The sequence below is a fragment of the Manacus vitellinus genome, unplaced genomic scaffold, assembly GCF_001715985.3.
Source record: "Manacus vitellinus isolate BGI_N305 unplaced genomic scaffold, ASM171598v3 scaffold_14_pilon, whole genome shotgun sequence".
NCBI classification, from domain to species: Eukaryota; Metazoa; Chordata; class Aves; order Passeriformes; family Pipridae; genus Manacus; species Manacus vitellinus.
Window position 1 is genome coordinate 1930042 of NW_021939063.1, and position 22076 is coordinate 1952117.

Consider the following 22076-nt stretch of genomic DNA (forward strand, 5'->3'; position numbering starts at 1 on the left):
AAAATGCACTAAAGAGGGGCACAGCTGAGCACCCACAGGTATTTCCCCTGTCATTTGATTTTTTTTTTTTTCCTGGAGCATTTTTGACATAAATATTGGCAGGTTGCTAATTGATACTGGGGGGTGTGGATCATTTTAGGGGCTGACAAGGGAACAGTGCTTGGTTTACTCATGGCAGAGAGAGTGAACTGTGAACTAAACTTCTCCAGGAACAATATAAAATCATGGAATCACAGCCCACAAAGGGGACACCGAGCTCTGCCTCGTCCCTTGAGACAGGCTGGGAGAGCTGGGGGTATCCAGCCTAGGGAAGAGAAGGCTCTGGGAGACCTTAGACCCTTCCAGTGCCTAAATGGGCTTACAAAAAGGTGGGGGGGGACTTTTTATGGGGCATGGAGTGACAGGACAAGGGACAATGGCCTTAAGCTGAAGGTAAGATTTAGACTGGATATTGGGAAGAAATTCTTGCTGGCGAGGGTGGTGATGCCTTCGCACATGTTGCCCAGAGAAGCTGTGGCTGCCCCATCCCTGGGGCAATAAACATGTATAAACAGAGTTAACACACTGAATAAATATATACTGTCTCTACATGGACTCCCTTTGATATCCAAGGAGTGCAGTCAGCAACTAAAGCAGTATTAGTGCAAATAATACAAGTATTATTATTATTAGGGCAAATAATTATAAGGGCAGGGGGGATGGCTTCAAACTAAGAGAGGGGCAATTAAAGTAGGTACTAGGAAGAAATCCTCCCTGTGAGGGTGGGGAGGTCCTGGCACAGGTTGCCCAGAGAAGCTGTGGCTGCCCCATCCCTGGGAGTGTCCAAGGCCAGGTTGGAAGGGGCTTGGAGCAACCTGGGCTGGTGGAAGGTGTCCCTGCCCATGGCANCAGAAGCCTCATTCCACTTTAGGATCACAGAATCAGGTTGGAAAAGACCTCTGAGATCAGAGTCCAACCTAAGACCCAACACCACCGTGTCAAGCACACCATGGCACCAAGTGCCTCATCACCACCACGCCAACTAGACCATCCACATCCAGGCTTTCCTTGAGCAGGGATGGTGACTTTCCTGAAGTAGTCACCAGGCATGGTGACTCCATTATCTCTGTGGTCAGCCCATTCCATGAAGCTCTAAAGCCTCATGGGACTCATTCCACTGCTGCCTCACTCCCTAGCCCACAGCCCCAGGTTTTGCACCCCCTCATTTCAGGGTATTCTTGCTAATCCCACAATCAGGAGCAGGATGGAATGTGATGGGAGTGACCAAAGCCAAGGGGCAACTTCCAAACACCAGGATTAGGATCTCCACAAGATCAGCAATTGGGACTTCCAGCTTGCAGCTCCCTCAGCCAACTTCCACTGATTCCTTTCATGTTTAACACAGCAGCTCCCTCCTGACAAATGATGCATTTCCAAGGAGCAAATCAGGACTCCCAGCTCTGGGAGTCACCCAACAGCTGGGATCAAAGGGAAGACAGATCCTTTCCTTTTATAGCAACGTGTGCCGAGCCCGCACTTGATCTGGGAACAAACACGGCGTTTAATCAAAGAGGACAAGTCTAACACGGGCTCAGCCGAGTTACACCGGATCCAACAGCTCCAGGAGGAAAACATCAGGGAGAAAAGGATCCCACCCACCCCTGGGGGTGCCCTGGGCTCCCAGGTGGCCCTACCTGTGCGTGCTTGGCTCGGAGCTTGTTCAGGATGTTGGTGGCGTCGAAGCCGGCGTTGTCGCAGAGCTGGCGGGGAATGATCTCGAGGGCTTTGGCGTAAGCACCGATCAGCAGCTGCTGCTTCCCTGGAATGGTCCTGGAATAGTCCCGGAGGTACTTGGAAAGCTCCATCTCTATCGCACCGCCGCCGGCAACGACCGAGTCGTTCTGAAGGGAAAAGGGAAACGGGAAACACTCTCATTCCAAGAAGCGGGAGAGCTGGAAAGGCTCTGTGCCAGGGCAATGCCAGCCCATGGGAATCCATAGTCCGGGCTGCTACCATCCCTGGGATTGCCTGGCAGCACTGCTGGGAGCTTCAGGACCACACTAAGAACCTCCAGGGGCAGCTACCAGCAGCTCATCCCAGCTATGCACGGGATAAAGGGGGATTTTGGGAGGGATGGCAGCTCACAGCCCACCCAGCCCAGGAAACCCACTTCCCTCACTTCCATACCTTGAGCCCACTTCCCTCACTTCCATACCCTGAGCCCACTTCCCTCACTTCCATACCTTGAGCCCACTTCCCTCACTTCCATACCCTGAGCCCACTTCCCTCACTTCCATACCCTGAGCCCACTTCCCTCACTTCCATAAAGCACCCAAAGTTAAGACATTGGCAGCAGCACCTTGCAGCCAAGTTCTGCTGTTTTCTTCAGGAGAGAGATCAGGATGTTCTGTCTAAAGGCAAGAGTTCCCAAAATCTTGATGTGCTTCTTTCCAGCCCCTCAGGACATAACAGCCTTCAAAGCTGTTTTTAACCAGAAACACCCACAGCTTGGCAGCATCCTCAGGACACATCCAGAGAGGCCTTGGACTTCTCTTGGTGCTCCCAACTTGCCTTCAAAAGCAGGGGCCTGTCACCCCCTCAGACTGGTCACCAAAAGGGGGAACAAGTGGATTTACAGGCATGGACACACCCATGACATTAATCCTGTTCCAACCTCTTGAAGATCCACCCAACACACCCAGGGTTGTGGATGGAGGACGGAGCAAGCACAAGTTACAGCTGTGCAGGAAGGAAAGGAAAACCCAGGCGTGCCTGGAAAGCACTTGGAGCCGCTGCCAAAGCAGCGCTGAGTTGGCCAAGGAACAGCACTTGAGTTAATCAACTCCTCACTCCAGGCCTCTCCAGAGACCTCAGCCAACCTCTGGCATGTGAGAAGGCTCCCAGAAGGACTTAAGGCTGTGCCAAGGCTGAGGAAGAACCCCAGTGGCAGCCCAGCAGGGAGGCAGCTCCCCCGGGGCTCACCTTGATGGCTCTCCTGACGATCATGATGGCATCGTGCAGGGACCGCTCCGTCTCCTCCATGAACTGCTCCGCTCCCCCGCGCAGGATGATCGTGCAGGTCTTGGCCTTGGGGCAGCCCGTGAAGAAGTTGTACCTGCCAAAGGCACGGGGCAAGAAGGGTTATGGGGATGGAGAAGTGGTGCTGCTGCTGGAAAGGATCCACACCAGCACTCAGGGATTCCGGACTGAAGCCGTGTCACCCTCACGGCGCCCCATCGGATCTTGGGCTTAGAAGGAGCAGAGCCAGGCAACACACAAGGAAAATCCAGGAAAATCCACTCTCTTCCTGTTGCCAGGGATTTGCTAAACTGGTGCTCCGATTTTCACTTGGCAGGAGTCAGCAGCCAGCTCCAAACAGGAATTCTCCTCCAGCAACAGGAAGGACCCCAGTGTACTGTCCCCAACTTCACCGGCACTGAAGCGAAGTGTCACTATGGAACATCAGATAAATGCCACAATCAACCCCAAAATGTGCTGCTTTTCCATTAGAAATGAAGCAATACCACTGTGCTTTCCACATGACACTGCAGAATAAATATGTGTATTTTAAATGCATATATAAGGGGTAAGATTAGAGGAAATCTCAGCCTCAAAAAGCAGCTTCTGTATACAACAAAAGAATTAGTTTTTAACAACCTTGTTTTCACATCAAGCCCTTGAAAGAGGCTCCAACCTGCCAATGCTTTAACCCAAATTCTTCCAACTGCTATTAGAGGGCTGGCAAGGTACTCCAGGTTTACAGCTGGTGTATTTACCTCTCTCCCCCAATCTGAGTCTCCTCAAAGAGTTCACACCGGCCCAGAACATCATCTGTCAGGGCATTGACACTGGTCTGGATGGATCCACCACAGGCCTGCGTGGAATGGAGATAAAGCAAGGAATTACCAACACTGACAATCCAAATTGATTTCCCAGCAGGGTCTCATTCTTTAGGGACAGCCCAGCTGTTTAGCTGATGCAAATCCATCCCGCAGGCCAGATTCAGGAAAACCCCTTAATTTCCCTGCCATCTCAAAATCCTCGACAGCAAAATAAGATTATGCGGCTTCGAAGCGCTGACTCACGGGCTCCGGAGTCCAGGAAACACACAAAGCTCAGGGAAAAAAAAACCAAACTACTCATGATGGAACAGCCAAGAACTAGGGAAAATAAAGCTGTACTGATGCAATGAGCAGACCTTAATCAGAGAAACAAAAGAGCAGTGCAGATGCAATTAGTGCGTGACTGTTCATTCCGTCAAGGAACAGCCCTGTCTGTCTATGCCAAGTTTAAATAACAACCACCCGGGCAAAAATGAAGTGATTATCATTTTAAATGTTTGCAAGGAACAGCGTGTTCAGGCACAGCCTGCTGCCCTGCTTTGGGAATCCCCAGCCTGGCAGTGTTAAAGTGAAACCAAGGAGCTCACCATCATGGTCCGCTTGAGATCCTCCTCCGGGACGCGGCCGGCACAGAACATGTCCCTGTCGGCAAAGTACTGCGTGGCCACGTCCCCGATGGGAAGTTTGGACAGGACAACTTTGGCTCCTGACTTGTGGATTTTGTCTAGTTTGTCATACAGGATGTTCCACTCGGCGTCCACAATGGCCTGGTAATCCTGGCAGGGAGGAGAGAGGGACAATCCCGTTACGAGGGATTGGGAATGTTGCTCTTGCAGCCCTGGGACACGGCTGCTTTCAACACCCGGGGGATTTTAGGCCCCTCTATATTATGCCCAAATGGGGACCTTGGTTGCTTAAATTTGAGGAGGCTCTTTCAGCATTACAGAATCACAGAATCAAGCAGGTTGGAAAAGACCTCTGAGACAACTTGAGTCCAACCTGTGACCCAACCCCACCCTGTCACCCAGCCCATGGCACTGATGCCACATCCAGTCTGTCCTTAAACACCTCCAGGAGTGACTCCCCCACCTCCCTGGGCAGCCCATTCCAGTGTCTGATCACTCCCTCTGTAAAGAATTTCTTGCCAATGTCCAACCTAACCCTCCCCTGGTGCAGCTCAAGGCTGTGCCCTCTTGTCCTACTGCTGGTTCCTGGAGAAGAGCCCCATACCCACCTCAGCACAGCTCCTGCCAGGCAGACACAGCCTGGTGGCAAAGGCACCCACGGATCCTGCTCTGCCGCGGGGCTTTGCCAGGGCACAGCAAAGGGACAAGGACAGACCTGTGCAGAAATGTAACAAATTAAGACTTTCACGCCCTCTCCCAGCCCATTGGGCTGGGACTAAGAGACCTTAAACTGGCTTTCCAGTGCTTAAAGGGGCTTATAAAAAGAGGGAGTGAGTTTTTTACATGGACAGATAGGACAAGGGGGAACGGGCTCAAACTGAAAAAGAGTAGGTTCAGATTAGACACTAGGAAGAAATTGGGTTGGAAGGAACCTTAAAGCCTCCCACAAGCCCCATCCATTGTGGCCTTGAACACTTCCAGGGATGGAGCATCCACAGCTTCTCTGGGCAACAGAGAAGTTATCCAACCCAGGGATCACAGCTCACAGCTCCTAGCACAAGCTTAGGAACCTGGTGCTGTTTTGGTACTGGTAACTTCTCAAAATGCTACTGGTGTCTACATGGGAAGAGCATTGGACAAGATGGTGTAAAACATTGGACAAAACCTGCCCAGTTTTCCAAATATGTTTGGGTTTGATTTTCTACCTGAAGAACAGATCGTGTTATCAGCACTGTGACTCCAGGTTATTTCTTTGCAGTCAGTCAGCACATTCTTGCCATTGCAAAGTCATTAGAGAACTGTCAGACCATGGCATATAATTAACCCTCCATAAATAGAGTAAACCCATTTCTGGGCTAAACAATGAGCTTGTGTGGAGGTTCCATCCTGTGCTCAATCCATAGTTCCCTTTTTCAGTGCGTGGTTATCTGACTTATCTGCCATCACTTCTGGGGGATCACATCTGTACTTGAAAGGCAGCAGTTATAAAAGAAACCCACGGGGAGATGACCCAGAGGACACTGAACAAACGGAGCAGACTCTTCACAGGACTTGTGAGAGTGCACAGGTAACCCCTGGGGTGTCTGTTGTGGTTTGAGTTTGTCCTGTTGTGCTTGCTTTGAAGGCTGCAGAGGGGCTGCTTTTCACTGGGTTTACACTGGGAAAAGCATCTGCAATCTGCTTCTGCCCCATTGCTTGTGAGGCAGTGGGACACAGCAGCTGTAAGGGAGAAAGTCATTCCCTTCTAGAGGCTGTTTTATATGGCTTGGGTTTCTCCTGTCCTTTTAAAAGGAGTATATTGCCTCTACAAAAAGAATATACCCTTTACCTTCTGCTTATTACTTTTTACCATATATAACCAAAACATAATCAAGCCTTCCATTTGTCCTGAAAACTTAATACACTCATTTTTTTGTGAGGAGTGTAATCCTCTTGTAGACTTCCTGTTGCCATTTTTATTTGTATATGCTTATTTTTTTATCTTTCCAGCAATTTCTCACGTGAAACAGGGAGGGTATCACAGACTGCAGTGTGTTCTTAGAGGTTGTGGACTTACACAGCTGCAGGAATATCTCTTCCAAAAGCTATGTTTTAAGTCTTAGTTTGACAACACTAAAAAAAAAAATAGTGTTTTTACAAACAAAACAGGATAAGATAAACTGAATAGAACAGGATTGTAAGTAAAGAGTAATCTGCATTTCAGGAACATTTTATATCTAGTTTTAAATAGTAATGTGCTGCTCAGAAAATCTAAGGTCTGTGTCTAATATGTGCAAGCTTTTAGGCAGCAAAAACACCTTTGAAAAGCTGATCTTCAGGATCTTTTCAAAAGTATAGGGAAAAAATGTGCCCAGGAAGAATCAAAGCCCTTACTTTTTTGAAAACAAAGTTAAAAAAAAATCTCTAGGCAGCCAGACCCCCTTTTAAATAAACCCAAGGGACAGCCAGCTTTTCTAGTTGTGCTAAATGCCTGAAAGCAATGCACTGACATCAGTCAAGTCAGTAGATGTGAAGCCTAAGCAGCTGTAAAACATGAAGCTTTTTAAAGATTTCATTTTTAAAATAATTTAAATATATTTTTAAATATTTTTTGAATAAATCTTAAGGTTTTTTGAAGCAGCAAAGAAAGTCTGGTGCCAGTAATTTATTCAAAAGCGTGTTGGAAATCTGTATCATGTTCTATCCATTTTTTCAGTGAGTTTTTTTCAGGAAAGCAGTATAGGAGTGGCAGAGATCAGGTGCCTTTGTAAACCTGTGTCCAGTCCACATAATGCCCTCCAGAAGAACATAATCATGTCGTGCAAGTGAAAAAAGCCAAAGGAACGGATTTTTCAGGAATGGTAATGCCTAGGAAATAGTCCTGGAGGCATTGTGCAGGCATGGATGTGTGTGGTAAGGAATATTTATCCCATTATCTGTGAGCCACTACATTGTGGAAGAACCACAATGTCTTCCAATCAGCCAGTGTCCACAAAATCCAAGCCTGGCTCCCCTGGAATATCCATTAACAAACTCCAGGGGTTCAGCTGGGCTCGTGCACATTTGGGCTTGAAGAAAAGCAGACAGACACAAAATGTGAATATATATAATGAGGAGACTTGGACATTAAGAAACACACTGTACTGTAGATTATGTGGCACTTTAATGAACTCTGCACTCATGCACCACTTTGAAAAATAGTTACTGTAAAGCAGAATTGCTCCAACTGTGATCAGTCGGGTCATAACTCAGTCCCTGGGTGATTCATTGGAGGTTCAGGGAGAACTGATGGGCTAAAGATGCTTTCTCTGCTCATTACCATTGGAAAATATTATGTTTTCCATACAAGCAATTGCTGTAGTGCCCCAGGGAAGGAGTGAGATTGGGCCAGGAGGGAGTATTTCTCTTCGGGAAGAACATTTTGGAAAGCTGCTGTTCTCTATGTCCATATTTATCTTGGGTTACACATGAGTGATTACACATAGATTTTTTTTTTCCTCCCAGTAATTCATGAAACAATCCACAGGAAGCATGAGAACGTGCTGGTTTTAAGCATTAAAAAGAGTTGTTCATTTAAATGAGAAACAAACAAAACAGTTTCTCCTACACCCAATAATTAACACTGAAGAATTAGCCTTGAGGTGAGCACTGACTGCATCTTTAGAGAGCTTTACTGAAATAACAGCTAGAAAGTAAATTCCAGTAAGGAGCTATTTTATATCTAGTGGCAGCTAAAAATATGGTTACTTCTGTTCTTGGAGGAAATAGGACTCTGCTGAAAGCCAATCTACCTGAACCCAACACACTCCTCTCCGTGGAGAAATGCTCTAATTCCATGACTGCTCTGAACATCCCCACACAACAGGGTTTGAAACCAGCAGCTCTTTCAGAGAGGGCTGGGAGAGGCAAAGGGAGCAAAATGAATGATGGTATTTCCATTAAATTCAGCTCTTACAAGAAGCGTTTTCCTGCAAGGAAAGAGGGCTCTATCCCTGCAGTTTCATTCTTTTGATCCCGTGGCTATTTTTTGAGTGCTTAACCCTTAGGATCGTGTTCACTTTTTGCTCCCAGGCTCTGTAAGATGGTGCCAAGGCCCCTCTGCTGATGCCTGGCCGTGCTCCTTCACCAGCTAGAGATGAAGGCCAGCAGGATGCAAGTTTGTCTGATCCTCCTTTGGACAACCCACTCAGTTCAGCCCAACACACCCCAAGCTGCACGAGGTGAGGTGTTTTCCTTCTGCCAACGTGTAGCTTTAGCACCACAGGGTGTGCAAATGCCCTCTGTGTGCTGGTCACTGTTCTACAGAGTCCATGGCATGCCATGAGTACTGGATCATGGATAACATGCCTTCTGGGACAGTTGTATCCTATCCCACATTGCTCCCAGCCACTGCCTGAGGACTGTTTGGCTTTGAGAGGGAAGAACCATGGAGATGCTCCTTGTGCCACTGTCCTCTGGGTTGGGCACTTCAGGATGGTTTGTGTTGGTTTTCTGAGCCTTTATGGGGCAGTTTTCCTGGTGGAAGGTGTGCGTTGAACACTGAATTCATGGTTATCAAAGGCTGAAATTATGGGAGAAGAGAAGTGGGGGCTGATCACGGAATCCCAGAGTGGTTTGTCTTGGAAGGGATCTGAAATGTCTTCTCATTCCACCCCCTGCCATGGGCAGGGACACCTTCCACTGGAGCAGAGTGTTCAGAGCCATATCCAGCCTGGCCCTGAACACTTCCAGAGATGCTGATGGTCCTCAACTGCCTTGGAGATGGGAAATAAGGGAGGGCAGGCTCTGAAGAATTGGAGGGGAACACATCAATTATTTCCCTGCCTTGCTATTTCTCTGCTACCATTTTCCCCAGCAGGAGACCCTCCTCATTTCCATGGGAGCTCCAGGAATCCCTTTTGCCCTGTCATTCTAAATTATCATTCTCATCCTTCTATGTTTTCTTCCATTTATGCTTAATTCCTCTGTTCATCATTTTGGTTCTACTTTGTGACTTTCAACCTCCTCTAGAAAGCACCCCCATGTTATGCTCCTCTGGAAGCTTCTGTGGGTGAGAATTGTTTGTACCTTCCATCAGCCCTGTTTCTATATGTCTGTGTGGCCATGAGGACCAGGATGAAAAACCTGAACCTAATTAACAAGCCAAATATAACATATCATACTCATTTTCAAGTTGAAACTGTCGTAAACATCCATTTTTAAAGCTAAGTTTTAAGTAAACTCTTATTTGATGAGGTTTTAGTTATTTAAAGATATTTTTCAAATATTAAAAACATATTATAAGAAGCTGTTGAGAGAATATGAAATGGAAATTTGCTTGTCTTTCTCACTGCTTGCTAACAGGTATCACTCTAAACAATTCACTGCATTAGTATGCCATGAATATTTTTGTTTTCTCCCTTGCAGTTCAGGTTTTCCCACCTGTTAACTTCACCCTTACAGTCTCTGCATTAGCACAAGTCCTGTTACACTGGGAACCAAACCCTGCTCAAGACCAAAAAAACGACACCATTCGATATGATGTGAAAATCCTCAGCCCTGTGCCTGAAGAGGTAAGAGAAATAAAACAAGTATCCTGAGAAGGCTAAATTCCTATTATTCTCTTACACCTAAACTCTGAGCACTGGAGAGATTCCCTCTGAGCTTTCCTTACAGCCACAGCTCTGCTGGGATGAGGATTAGCCTGGGAATTGCCTTTCCCTGCAGGGTTCACCTTGAGGGGATGATGAGACCGGTTTTAAGTACAGGCTCCACGTTCAGGCCAACTTAATGTCTGGCTCAGTCTCTGCAGGTGCCTTATTTCAGCTTCCATCCCGTGGGATGCTTATTTGATACTTTTTATCCCAAGTATGACACCAGGAAGACCCACAGTGTCCGAACGGTCGCGCTCCACGACGGCTTCTCCGCACGCGTCCGGACGCTGCTTCTCCACAACGACCTTCAGATGAGAAGTGAGTGGGTGCAGGAAAACCTCCCACCTCTGCCAGGTAAGGAGAAACCCAGGGAAGGTCTGCATTTTGTGTTCTGCCCCAGACATCAAATGGTGGAAGGTTTTATACTTCAAAAAATGCAACATTTTGCTCCACTGATCTTACAAAAGGATTTAGTCCAGGCCTTTCTATTCTAATCTCCAGGACAATCTGGAGGTGCAGAAAATGGATAACACATATAAAATATTCTAAAAATTCCTTGCTAAGGCTGAGATCACCTACTGTGGTGCACTCTGGGATATTGCTGCCTTATTACACATTACATTTATAATGGTGCTGTGTGGCACAGCTTTACTTACACGGACTGGGAATCTCCATCCATCCATAACCAAGAGTGACATGGAAGAGAACTGGAACAAACGGGCCAAAGGCTGGATTCAGAGTGTTTTAGCAGCATGAATTTCTTCTGATTTTTGCAGTAAGATTTTCCTTCTGCTCTGCAATTCCTTGACTCTCCAGGTGCTCCGGAGACATCCATCACCAATTTGTCCTGTGTCACTCACCTCACTGTTTCTGGGACTGTCTCTCTGCAGTGCTCTTGGCTTCCTGGCCCAGGGGCACCACAAGATACCGAGTACTTTCTGTTTTACAGGTTGGTGTTTCCCCCCTTTTCACTCAGCAGGAGATTTCTTTAAGGGCATCACGTCTCACAGGCGTTTGAATTTAGGTACAAGAACCACACTGAGGAATGTCCCCATTATGCCAAAGACAAGTGGGCCAGAAATTCTGGCTGCAGCTTTCCAGGGACTCACATTGATCCCCAGGAGGCTGATGATCTCGTAATCCACATTAATGGGTCCAGCAAACGTGCTGCAATCAAGCCTTTTCAGCAGTTATTTAACCCAAATGCCATTGGTGAGTTCAATACATTTTAAAAAAATATATATTAAAAATGTCTACCAGGATTATCAAAAGATTCATGAGAAAATACTGCTGGATTCAATTATTCTTGATGAAGGTGAACTGCTGGCTTTGCACAGACATCTTAATGAAATTGGAAGAGATTATAAGAGAGAACTGGATTGTTTTGACTAAATTTGATTTGAATGATTTATTTTAAATTATAGAGTGACAAAAATAAAAGCTAGAAAAGAGAGTTATGCTGTTTTTTTAGCAAAAGCAGTATTTCCAATATTAATTTGCAATTGATGTACTCAATCTACCTTAAAATACAGTTTTTACTACCCTTTATTTTGCAGCCTTTCTTTAAAAGGCAAAAGAACATGATGCTCAAGATAACCATGTTCTTTTAAAGAAAGGCATTATACTGTCAAATAAAGGACAACCTCAGCCATGACTGTCCATCATCTTCCATCTACACAAATAATTTGTTTTCCTTCATTAGTTCAATGCCCTTTTTTTTGTGAACAGACAATATTTCCCTTTTTCATGTCTTCACTAAGAGAAAAATTCACATATTTTCTTCTTAGAAAGCATCCCCCTAACAGCTGCTGATCCATTCCTTTGAACTTATTCCATTTTCAGTGACTTTCCTGGCTATACCTGTTTGCTTTTTTTTACTGAAAATAAGTTTTTCTAACCTCTATCATTAATTTATGCTTTTGTGAGAATTAATTTAATAAATCCCCTTCTCTCCCCATAATCTAGTTGTCCAAAACTTTTAAGTGGACTTTCCAAACTGGTTTCCCATAACTATTTTCTGCTAAGTAGTTACTCCTAAATCCTTATCTTTTCTGCCCAAAAGGTGAAATAAATTCAAGAATTATAGGTGCTACTTGGAAACACCATCAGTTTATAAAATGCTCCAACTATCAGTATTTAAACTTTGCTCTATAAATAACTTACCAGGAGAGTTTTCTTTTGTAGAGAAAGTGAATGTTCCCAGAAATATCACTGTATCCTTGGAGGAAAACCATCTCCTGGCCACTTGGGAGAAGCCAATTTCTCTTTTCCAGGAGGAATGTTTTGAATATGAATTTTACCTCGAAAACCTGAAGTCAGGTAAAAAGCAGGTAATTGCTCCTCTGCCACTCCAGTCTTATCCAGCATTCCTGTCCTGGAGAGCTGCAGTTTGCCTTTAGGGTGAAAAAGTCTTCAAATTCATGGATCAGTTACAAAATTTAAACATTTTAAAGTAAAACCTGCAATTATTACATTTTTGAAACTGTGGACTTCTGGTGAAACTGGTTCCCATTTGTGATGGGAAACACAACAAAACCAAAGTCTCACCAGGTTTTATGTTTTTCCTGTTTTATGTCTGCAACAAAGTATCCCCAAGAGACTTGGGAAAGCAGGAGGACAAAATTGGAGTTATTCACTTTCATGCTTCTGGGTTCAGAACAATTTTTACCATCCTGAAAATCCTGCTAAAGTGTCTTAAGGAAGAATGTAAAAATGAGGCATCTTCCAAGAATTTGCCCTGAAATATTGGTGTGTTGTGAGAGAAGTTACACCTATAAAAATAGAGATTTTTACCTCAAAAGCAAGGCCAGAAGCTCAGAGTTAATCTAGTGGAGCAGTTTTAAAAGCCAAAAAAAATAAAAGTGATCAATTTTCTGAATTGTTTAGGGATCTATAACGGTACAATGTTGTTTTCCTATCAGATACTGAAATTATCCTCAAACAAATTCCGCTTGAGGATTGATGTCACCAGCAGATATTCCATCCAGATCAGAGCTAATCATCACACGTGGTGTATGAGAGGACTTTGGAGTGACTGGAGTGAAGTTATTTATGTTGGTAAGAATGACACACTTGTAGTGACTGTTATTACACTGCTGGGAAGCATGATCATGAGTTACACCAGGGAATTTTAACAGAAAAGCAGGAAAATGGGTATTGGGAGGAAAAAACTGACTTGTTAATGCTCAGGGGATTTAAATCCTTGTTCCATTAAAAATTAAAAAAACACCTACTTCCAAACAAAGTTTTGGGAATATGGAGGTTTTTTGGGTACAGCACTTTGCTTTTACCTATGTATGTTTTCACAGGCTGCTTTAAACTTGCTTTTAAACTGAGTAACTTCTTAGTTTTTACCAGTAACTTCTTTAGTTTTCTTTGCCATGCATTGTGATGTTTGTGAGCCATCACATCAACTATAATTTACTGGAGCGCTCTGAACTCTTGAATTTTTTGGGGAAAAAAGAGCACCTTTGGAACATGCTCATCTGCCCCACTTTGTTCTGCATTTCCTTCTTGCTGAAGAACTTGTTCTGGCAACAACAGTTTCTTTATCACGGCACGTTATCAACTGTTTGTTCTTAGACATCCTCCTTTGCTCTTATCTTGAGTTTCTTCACTTCCTTGTTTCCACTTAGAAAAAGCCTCTTAACACTCTCCTGTTTACTACACTTTCCCCCCTCAGATCTGTTTTCTAGCAGCTGTTTTGCCTCCTTTCTCTCACACATCCCCTTGAACTTCCCACCTGGCTCACGTGGCAGACACGGAAAACCCATTCTGATGCTAAAAAAAAGTTAGTCTTCCATAAAAACTTACTGAAATCTCAACAATATCCAAGGTCATCCACTTCATTTTTTGTTACAAAAAAGGGTTTTTAGAGGCTTGGAGTTCATTGACACAATACAGGTTCCTGCCTAAGTTGTTGGTTTTTGGGATGTGCTCCAGCCAGTCTCTTTAGTGTTGCTGTTAATTTGTTCTGTGGCTCTGAGGAAGTGTCACCTGTTCCCTCCAGTCCATGTGTTGTGTGGACATCTCTAAAAACTCAAAGGACTTTAACCCATTTCCAGAGTTTGCTCCCCCAGCCACCCTCGAGACTTACCCAAAGTGTAACTCGGTGACACTCACATCCTAAATCTTATTTTTTTGAGAGAGCAGTGGTAACCCTGGAGACAAAATAAACCCTCCTGATGTGTTTATAATTGCAAGGTTGGCTGTGCAGCCCTGCCAGGGTGGGGTGGGGTGCAGGGTGGGTCACACAGGCTGCTCACGGTGTCACCCCGGGGACGGCCGTGCCTCCACAGCCCTTGATGGATCCAGCAGGCTCGCTCTTCATTCTCAGGAACAAATCTGGCCACAACTGAATCTTGTAGTGTCTCCAGCCCCAATAAACCCGACCCTGCAGTGGCTGATTTCTGTCCTTCCCATTACCTGGAGTTGGCAGCGCTGACACCTCGGTCCGATCCGTGGGACGGGGAGTTATCAGGAGCACACACAGACTTTGAAAACACAGTTCACTGGAAATGCTTTTGTCATGTGGCCAAATGTGGCACAAACTGATGGTGGTGGTCACTAAACAGGGCCTTTGTCAAACAGAAACATCTTGATAGAAATAAATACCTGCACTCTGCTCACAGAGAAATTCCTGAGGAAACGCATCAGCAGCCAGCTGAAAATTGGGGGGGTTCAGTGTCTTTTTCACAGGTAAATTTAGGGAGCCAGAGGAATCCAGTTCCTGGCTAGAAAGGATTAGCAGAAATGAAGAATGGTTTGATGGAAAACAAACATTTTGTGCCCGAGTTTATCAGCCAGCAGTGTCTTTGCTGAGTCCCAGTTGGGGCACTGTGTGTCTCAGGATGGCAGCTGATGGACCCCACCCTGGTGGGCCTGGCCTCTCATACTTCTTGGATTGTTCTCTCCTTCATGTCAAAATAACAGAAATTCAGTGTTGAAACTGGAAAGTCACTTCATGGAAACTCTTCTTGAAGCTCTGGTGTAGCATTTTTTATTTTACATACTGAGTCTTCATCATTTGCATGGTAATTTGTGACCTGAACACAAATGCATGAAACAGCTCATGAAATATTTCAGAAGAATGTGCTTAAAATAATCTGCACTAAAATAATATCTTTCATTTCTTTTTCTCCCTTGAAATTCAGGGCAAAACAAACTGGACAATTCTGTGGCCTGGATTCTCGCCGTGCTTTGTGTGTCCACATCCTGCACATTCCTGCTTGTTGCTTTAATATGCAAAATGTAAGTACCCTCATCTTCTCTTTAATTACAGTATAACTAAGGACCAGGTGTTCAACAAGTGTGGGGGGATGCTACAAGTTTTGCTTATTTATAAGAAAGGGCACTGAGTTTGGTATATAATTATACAAAGCAAAAATACTGAATGAGTAATAATCAGCCTCATTAAGTTAATATCAATAATAACATTCAGCATTGGTGGGGTAGGAGGGTTATTCAATTTAATCTTAAACAACAAACCCATATACTGAGTGAAGTGGACTTATGAAAAATCTATTTGTCCTTATCTCATTTCTTCACTTAAATGCCTGGTTGGGTCAGTGATTTCCCCAGGAGGACTCTCTGTTAATCCCTGGTGAAAGCTGCTGGGAGCATCTTTCATGGCCAAAATGTACAGAGCACTGTTGTTTGCTTTCAGTATTTGAGCTATTTATTTAGTTTATTTTTAATTACGCAGAGGCTCTGGATGCCATGTAGCAAAGCCAGAGGCCATATAACCAAACTCCCCAAACTGTGCTGTGAAGAAGCCCAAGTACACTTTGGATTCCTGTTGCTGTGACAAGTCAAATCATAAGTGATGAATTAAGGAATTGATGTAATTAGAAGCTTCTCCCCTGAAACATGCAGCAGCAAGCAGCAATTATCAGTCCACAATAAACCCAGCTCCCAGTAATGGAAGTGGTCTCCTCAACTCTGCTAATTTCTTACTCATTTCTTTAGTGCCTTTTAATTTATTGGTCATCCTGACGTGTCCTTGACTATTTTCCTTTCAATACCACATTTCCTTTATCAAATAAAAGTCTCGTCTACAGGAATGTTACAGGAAAATCACTGTTATTGACTCTCCCTCAAGTGTCTGGTGTCTGTAACCTGTTCTTAAGGCAAGTTAATTAGCAGACAGGTCTCAGCAAGCAATCTTTTTGGGAACAAGACAGATTTCACTCCCCAGAGAGTCTATTCTTGTTCTGTGTCACACACACTTGTCCCCACTATGCAGCCTTGATGTATTGGTGAAAACCCCCAAACTGCTCTTACTTACATCCCTGATTCTTGTCTGGATTGACCTGCAGCTCGAGGTCCTCCACTGCCCCAGCACCACCATCTTTAGCTCTGTCCTCTCAGTTTGGGACAGCAGAACAGCAGCCCCAGTCAGCAGCAGTCACACTGCTCCATCTTCTGCAAGTTCTGCAAGGATTTGGGTATTATAGTTACCCCTTTTGGAGATCCTGGAGCAGATACAGGGGAGAAACAGGTACAGGGGAAGACTTAAGGACCAACTTGGAGAAGCTGCACTAATTTATTTTATGATTTCAATCCATTAGGCAAATTTAGGCTTTTCCAGTGTCAGCTGCTTGGTTGCTTCCAGGAGTTTCTAGTCTATAATTCCCTAGCACCCAAAGGCTCATTGCATTCCACCTTTGTCAACAATTAAAATGTTCCCTGCCTGCTGCACCGAGCTTCATGGAGCTGCTGGCTTCATTCCACCCCTCCTCCTTCTCTAATCCCCCAGCCTGCCCTGAGAGGAGGTGGGAAGAGTAAGAAGATGAAACACTGTGTGTATCCTGCTCATTGTTGTATCTGCAGATATTAAAAAAAGAAAAATAGAGGAGACTCCCTAGATCATGGTTTCATTAGTGCTGTCAGTTTTTACTGCTCCTGAAAATTCATGAAGTGTCCCATGCAATTCCAGCCACGGAATCAGTTCAAATTTCCTGTGATTTGAAGCTGTTATAAGGAATTCCATTACAGCAAAGAGTCCCATAAATTTTTCTGTGCACTGCCAGGCCTCAGAGATAAAGCCCACGGTTTGGGAGGAGTGCTGCAAGGCAGAGCAGCCCTCTGGGACTGCTTGGATTGGCTTTTCCCTTCACTTACCTGCAGTAGCTGGTGGAGCTCCTGTCTTGATAAAAAGCACAATTGGATGTTTTCCTAGTTTTCCCTGTCTTTGTGAGTGAGCACCTTCTGTGCTTCCCTAGGCTGGGCCTTGGAATAACATTTGCTCCTGGAGGGGGTAGGTGGTAACTCCACGTGGTTGCCATGAGGACAGGGAGCACCCTCCACACCCCAAAATCAGTGTGGTCATCCCTTCCTCTTGTGCACCTCACACCAGTCCACCACCAGCAGACACCAGTCATGTCTGGAAAAATGCCACAGGGAATCCCAGGAGAGGCAAAACACTACAACAGGCACTCACACACTGAAACCAAATATTTCATCAATGTCATTGTGGCAGTTAGAAGAGCGAAAAGAAGAACTGGAACTCTTACTTATTCCTCTTTGCTGATCTTTGGCCTTTTCATGCCACAGCCTGTGGGAAAAGTGGCAAATTTCAGAGAGACAGACACAGTAACTGGAGGCTCTGAAATGCTGACTTAAGGCACGAGGGTCCCGTGGGGTGTGCCCAAAGCCTGGAGGTCCCAGTACTGCTGAGGGAAAGGGCTCTGCTCTCACCTCTGTGGAGACCTGGGACATGTTTTGTGACAAGATATTTAATCACATGACTCCACCTTTTCAGTAACCTGCAAAAAAGACCAGGACCATTGTGAGGGCACCACTGTCACCAGCCCACCAAGGCCTCACTGTAAAGTCTCTTGCACCTGAGGACCCCCCCTGGACACAAATGTGCTTCTGCCTCACTTCTTTTGGGTGTTTGTCACCCCTCCTTAAATGTTTCTATTCCAGAAGTGACATGTACCTTATGCTTTCTGCTGACTCAATAAACAATTCTGGTATGGCTCCATCAAAACCTTTCACTGACAAGCAGCACAGCTGGGAACGTGCCAACCCCAGATAAAACCAAACCTTGGTGGGTACATTGCACTGCAATGGCAGAAATCAGGGCTGGAATGAGGTGCACTGAAATGGGCCTCCAGCCCTTCGGAAAAGTTTGGGGGAGCTGATCAAGTGTAGGGGCTGTGAATACAACAGAGCCTGCAAAGCTGACCCAGCTATGGGCACAAGACCCTGAGGAGGAAGTCTGGGAAGAATGGAGATGATGCCAGGTGCTGGAGTAATGATATTGGCACTCATCCTGCCCCACTCCTAAGTTACACCAGCAGCCACCTCACTGTCCCACTCCACTGGTGGTGACCAAACAGTCTGGCTTGTCCTCTGCACCCAACAGTGGCCCCACTGTGTTCAGCATTTCAACAATATCTCCCAAAAACACCTCACACCTACTTTTCCTCCCCATATTCCCACTTCAGGGAATTCAGGAAGCTTTTGGAAGAACAGTCCTGAGAACATAAGCAGTGAACTAACCAGACATCAGCCAGGAGAGTTGTCACAAAATAAACGAGGCAGAGGAGCAGATCTGCCCTTGGTCCCATCAGCTCCACATCTCTGCTTCATGGATATCAGGATGTCCCACAGAACAGACCCTGGATGCTAATCCTGGACTGAATCCTGTAGTCTTCACTCAGGCTGAGTTCCTATTCATACCTGGCCCTGTTTGGACATGGTGCTGTGCAGGGGTGGAGGCAGTGAATGTGCTTTTGCGGTGGTTGAAATGTGAGGGCTGTACTCTGGGATGTAGCAAAGACATGGAAAAGTTCCCCTGTAGCACCTGCTATCCCAAAAATACCAGTGTCTGTGTGCTGGGCCAGGCTGGGGAGCGTCAGGCAGGAAAGGGGATCTCAGAGGGTGTTAGTAGGATGAGTTATTACACCACTCAGCAGAACCATTTAGTGCCAGCCACCTCTGGGGCCTTTCCTGCCTCCTCCTCGTTCCCTCGGCACACAATTATTTGTAGTTGCTCTCCTGCCACGAGACACAGGCAGTTTATGTCCAGAAACCAAAGTCTGAGCAAGAGGCAGCTTGTCTTGACTGTCCAAACAAGGTACATGACAACACAGCCCTTGGGAGGAACATGAGCATGAACAGACAGATCAGAGCAATTAATTTCTCTCCCAGACAGGTCTGTTGTCGCTAAAAGCCCCGGGAATGCCCCGTTGGATTGGACCAGCTACAGCTGTGATGGGAGAGGCTGATGGGGGAGAGCATCAGCCCATCTCCTCCTTGTCACCCACATGTCCCCAGGGCCCAGAAATGAGGAGCAACACACCTGCCTGGTCCCCACTGATGTACCATTATCCACGACTGTGACCCCTTCTGAACCCGCTGCTGCTGTCACATGCCAGTGATGGAATGGGAGGGGGGAAGGAAGGCTGGTGGGTGAGGAGACATGTCTTCTCCTGGGGCTAAACGTGTTCTGCTTGTTGGATACATCATCCATCAGAGAAAGCAGCTCTTTCACATCCCTCCACTGCTGTTTTTTGCAGAAACCGTGTCTGGAGCAAACTGTTTCCACCAATCCCAACACCCAGCAACAAATTCCCAGATCCCTTCCCAGTCGACTACGAGGTAAAAAAACATTTTAGTCACTTTTTCATTTTTTTTTAACTAGAAGGAATGCTTGTGTCTGTGTGCTGCTCTTTCCCTCTAAGGCTGGGAGTAAACAGAATCACAGAATCATTAAGGTTGGAAAAGACCTCCAAGATCATCAAGTGCAGCCTTTGACCTGACACCACCACGCCCACTAAACCATGGAGCTTCTTCCTGCCCACTTAAAGCCTTTTGACCTCTTGGAATTTCTAATGTCCATAGTAAATGTGAGCTCCATGGTCAAGTGTGTTGGGCAAAACATGCCAAGGGGGAAATTCATGGGTGCAGTTAATGGAACAAGGCTTATGTCCTCTGCTATGAGAATAACATGGTTATCCATGGAATTCAGTAATTCCTGAGGCTCTTTTTGCAATCCTAACTGCTGAGGTGGGTTCTGACCTGGCTGTGTGGCCACCTCCTCTGCCAGGGACAGGTCCCAGTCCATTGTAGCCCTGGATCTGGCCTTGTTTGTAGATGCTGTGTTTTGGGAAGGGTTAAAAACGAACAAAAGGATGAAGTGCTTTGCTAATATGCAGTGAATTTCAGGCACATGTTCCATACCTCTGGCTCTGCCTTTTGTAGGGAAAGGCAGGGACTGGAGGGTGACTCCTGGGGAGCTGATTTATTTTGTTAAACCTAGCAATCTGAAATGTTTTGCTCCCACTGTTAAGCTGGACTTAAGCCTTATTACGTTCGCTGTTACTTCTGATAAATACATTTGCCTTACAGATAAGATAAAACCCCTCATTGTCTGCTCATGGGAAGCACAGCTCAGTAACTTGATTTTCATTAGTCCCCTCAGAAAAGGGGTTTGATTTTTTGGATATGGTTCTTACACCATGATCTGGTCAAGGAAATGGGCTTAAAAGATTATCTTATAATGTTTGTTTTTAATTAAACCACGGGTGTAGAATAACATGACTAGGGGCATCACAAATAAGAAGATGAGAAATAGCAAATATTAATGCTGCAGCTGGAAAATGGGAGCTTGCAAAGGCTGTTTCACGTCATCATCATCAGAACTGTTTTATATTTAGTTGTCTCTTTACTTAAAGGGAGCTGGGTGTGGGCAGGTGATACCAACCAGAGGCTTTCAGCTGGTACTGTGGCCACAAGGGCAGTGGCACCAGCAAGGAGAGGTGAGGACATGACCCTGGTCTGTGCTGAGGTCACCAGGCAGAGTGAAACCCTCAGAGCTGTTTGTTGTGGACATTCAGTTCCTAAATTTGCAGCGTAAACAAGAGGGTGAGGTGATGAAAGCCCTGCAGCGTGGTGGCCACATGGCCCGTGGGAACCTGCTCGTCCCCCAGGAGCTGCTCTGCTGCCCTTGAGGGCTTCCCAGAAGCAAAGCTACTGCTCAGCTTCTGCTTCCTTCTGCAGGTCACCCCAGCCCTGCAGTTGTGCAACTCTGCTCGGTGCTGAGGGATCAGGTCGTGGCCCCAACACGGGGCTTTGCTGCTGTGTATTGAGAAGAATTCAGACCATACTTCAGACCCTGCTCCTGAAAGGGTGGTCAGGCACTGGAAGGGCTGCCCAGGGACGTGGTGGAGTCACCATCCCTGGAAGAGTTCAAAACCTGAGTGGATGTGGCACTTCTCAACAGGATTTAGTGGGAATGGTGGTGTCAGTCAAAGGTTGGACTGGATGCTCTTGGAGGTCTTTTCCAGCCTTAGTGATTGTGTGATTCTGTGCCCTTCAGCTCCTCCTGGGGCTCTTTGTTTCTGACTACAGAGGGGTGTCCGGTGGCCACTGCGGCCGACATGGGGAATCTGTGGGAGCAGGGGTTTGTAAAACATGCCCAAATGGGAATCTGTGGGTGCAGGGGTGTGTAAAACATGCCAAATGGGAATCTGTGGGTGCAGGGGTGTGTAAAACATGCCAAATGGGAATCTGTGGGTGCAGGGGTGTGTAAAATATGCCAAATGGGAATCTGTGGGTGCAGGGGGCTGCTGGCCCGAGGGACAGAGTGATGAGCAACCCCAAGAGAACTTCAGCAGGAGCAGGAAAATTCTCCTGTTGAACCCAGTGCTCCTTCTCAGCTCTGACCTCAGAAAACACTTGGTGTGAATCCCTCTTTAAATGCACCAGCTTGAAGCAGGATGTTTCTCATGAGCTCTGCCCCAGCCCCAAGCAGCCCCAGCTCCCAGCTCCCACCTCACAGGGGTTTGCTTTCCAGAGGGCCCGGACCTGCACCAGCGACACGGAGACCGAGTTCAGCAGCTTGGCTGAAGATCTTTACTGCAGAGCCCTGGATGATTCTGTCTTCTGAGAGGCTGCTCTGTGTCACCTCCATGTGTCCACATTCCCAACAGGAAGGAGGACTTGTTTCCCCTTGCTTCCATGAGCTGCTGAACACAAAGTCCCAGTTGAAACAGGATATAAGCACA

General features: G+C 46.0%; 2 protein-coding genes across 2 annotated transcripts; one reads left to right on the plus strand and one right to left on the minus strand.

Annotated features, from left to right (window-relative positions):
* Nucleotides 1–1465: 1465 nt before the first annotated feature.
* On the minus strand, nt 1466–6139 carry LOC115307220 (T-complex protein 1 subunit eta-like). Its single transcript, XM_029958312.1, has 5 exons — nt 6104–6139; nt 4409–4597; nt 3756–3853; nt 2962–3094; nt 1466–1880 (listed from the first exon to the last, which is right to left on the minus strand). The coding sequence occupies exons 1-5, from the start codon at nt 6137–6139 to the stop codon at nt 1614–1616; spliced, it is 723 nt and encodes a 240-aa protein (XP_029814172.1). The 3' UTR covers nt 1466–1613.
* On the plus strand, nt 5523–22076 carry IL5RA (interleukin 5 receptor subunit alpha). Its single transcript, XM_018068754.3, has 11 exons — nt 5523–6014; nt 8498–8646; nt 9833–9978; nt 10275–10413; nt 10876–11008; nt 11084–11271; nt 12244–12389; nt 12981–13116; nt 15213–15309; nt 19587–19668; nt 21866–22076. The coding sequence occupies exons 2-11, from the start codon at nt 8562–8564 to the stop codon at nt 21956–21958; spliced, it is 1245 nt and encodes a 414-aa protein (XP_017924243.3). The 5' UTR covers nt 5523–6014; nt 8498–8561; the 3' UTR covers nt 21959–22076.

Excerpts from the sequence above, each read along its gene's own strand:
- IL5RA (XM_018068754.3), top strand. The coding sequence starts at position 8,562 with ATGAAGGCCAGCAGGATGCAAGTTTGTCTGATCCTCCTTTGGACAACC. Across the intron at positions 10,414-10,875 it reads AAACCTCCCACCTCTGCCAG|GTGCTCCGGAGACATCCATC; the intron begins GTAAGGAGAAAC and ends TTGACTCTCCAG. Across the intron at positions 13,117-15,212 it reads GAGTGAAGTTATTTATGTTG|GGCAAAACAAACTGGACAAT; the intron begins GTAAGAATGACA and ends CTTGAAATTCAG.
- LOC115307220 (XM_029958312.1), bottom strand. The coding sequence starts at position 6,139 with ATGGGGCAGAAGCAGATTGCAGATGCTTTTCCCAGT. Across the intron at positions 4,598-6,103 it reads TTGCAGATGCTTTTCCCAGT|GATTACCAGGCCATTGTGGA; the intron begins GTAAACCCAGTG and ends CCTCCCTGCCAG. Across the intron at positions 1,881-2,961 it reads TCGTCAGGAGAGCCATCAAG|AACGACTCGGTCGTTGCCGG; the intron begins GTGAGCCCCGGG and ends TTTTCCCTTCAG.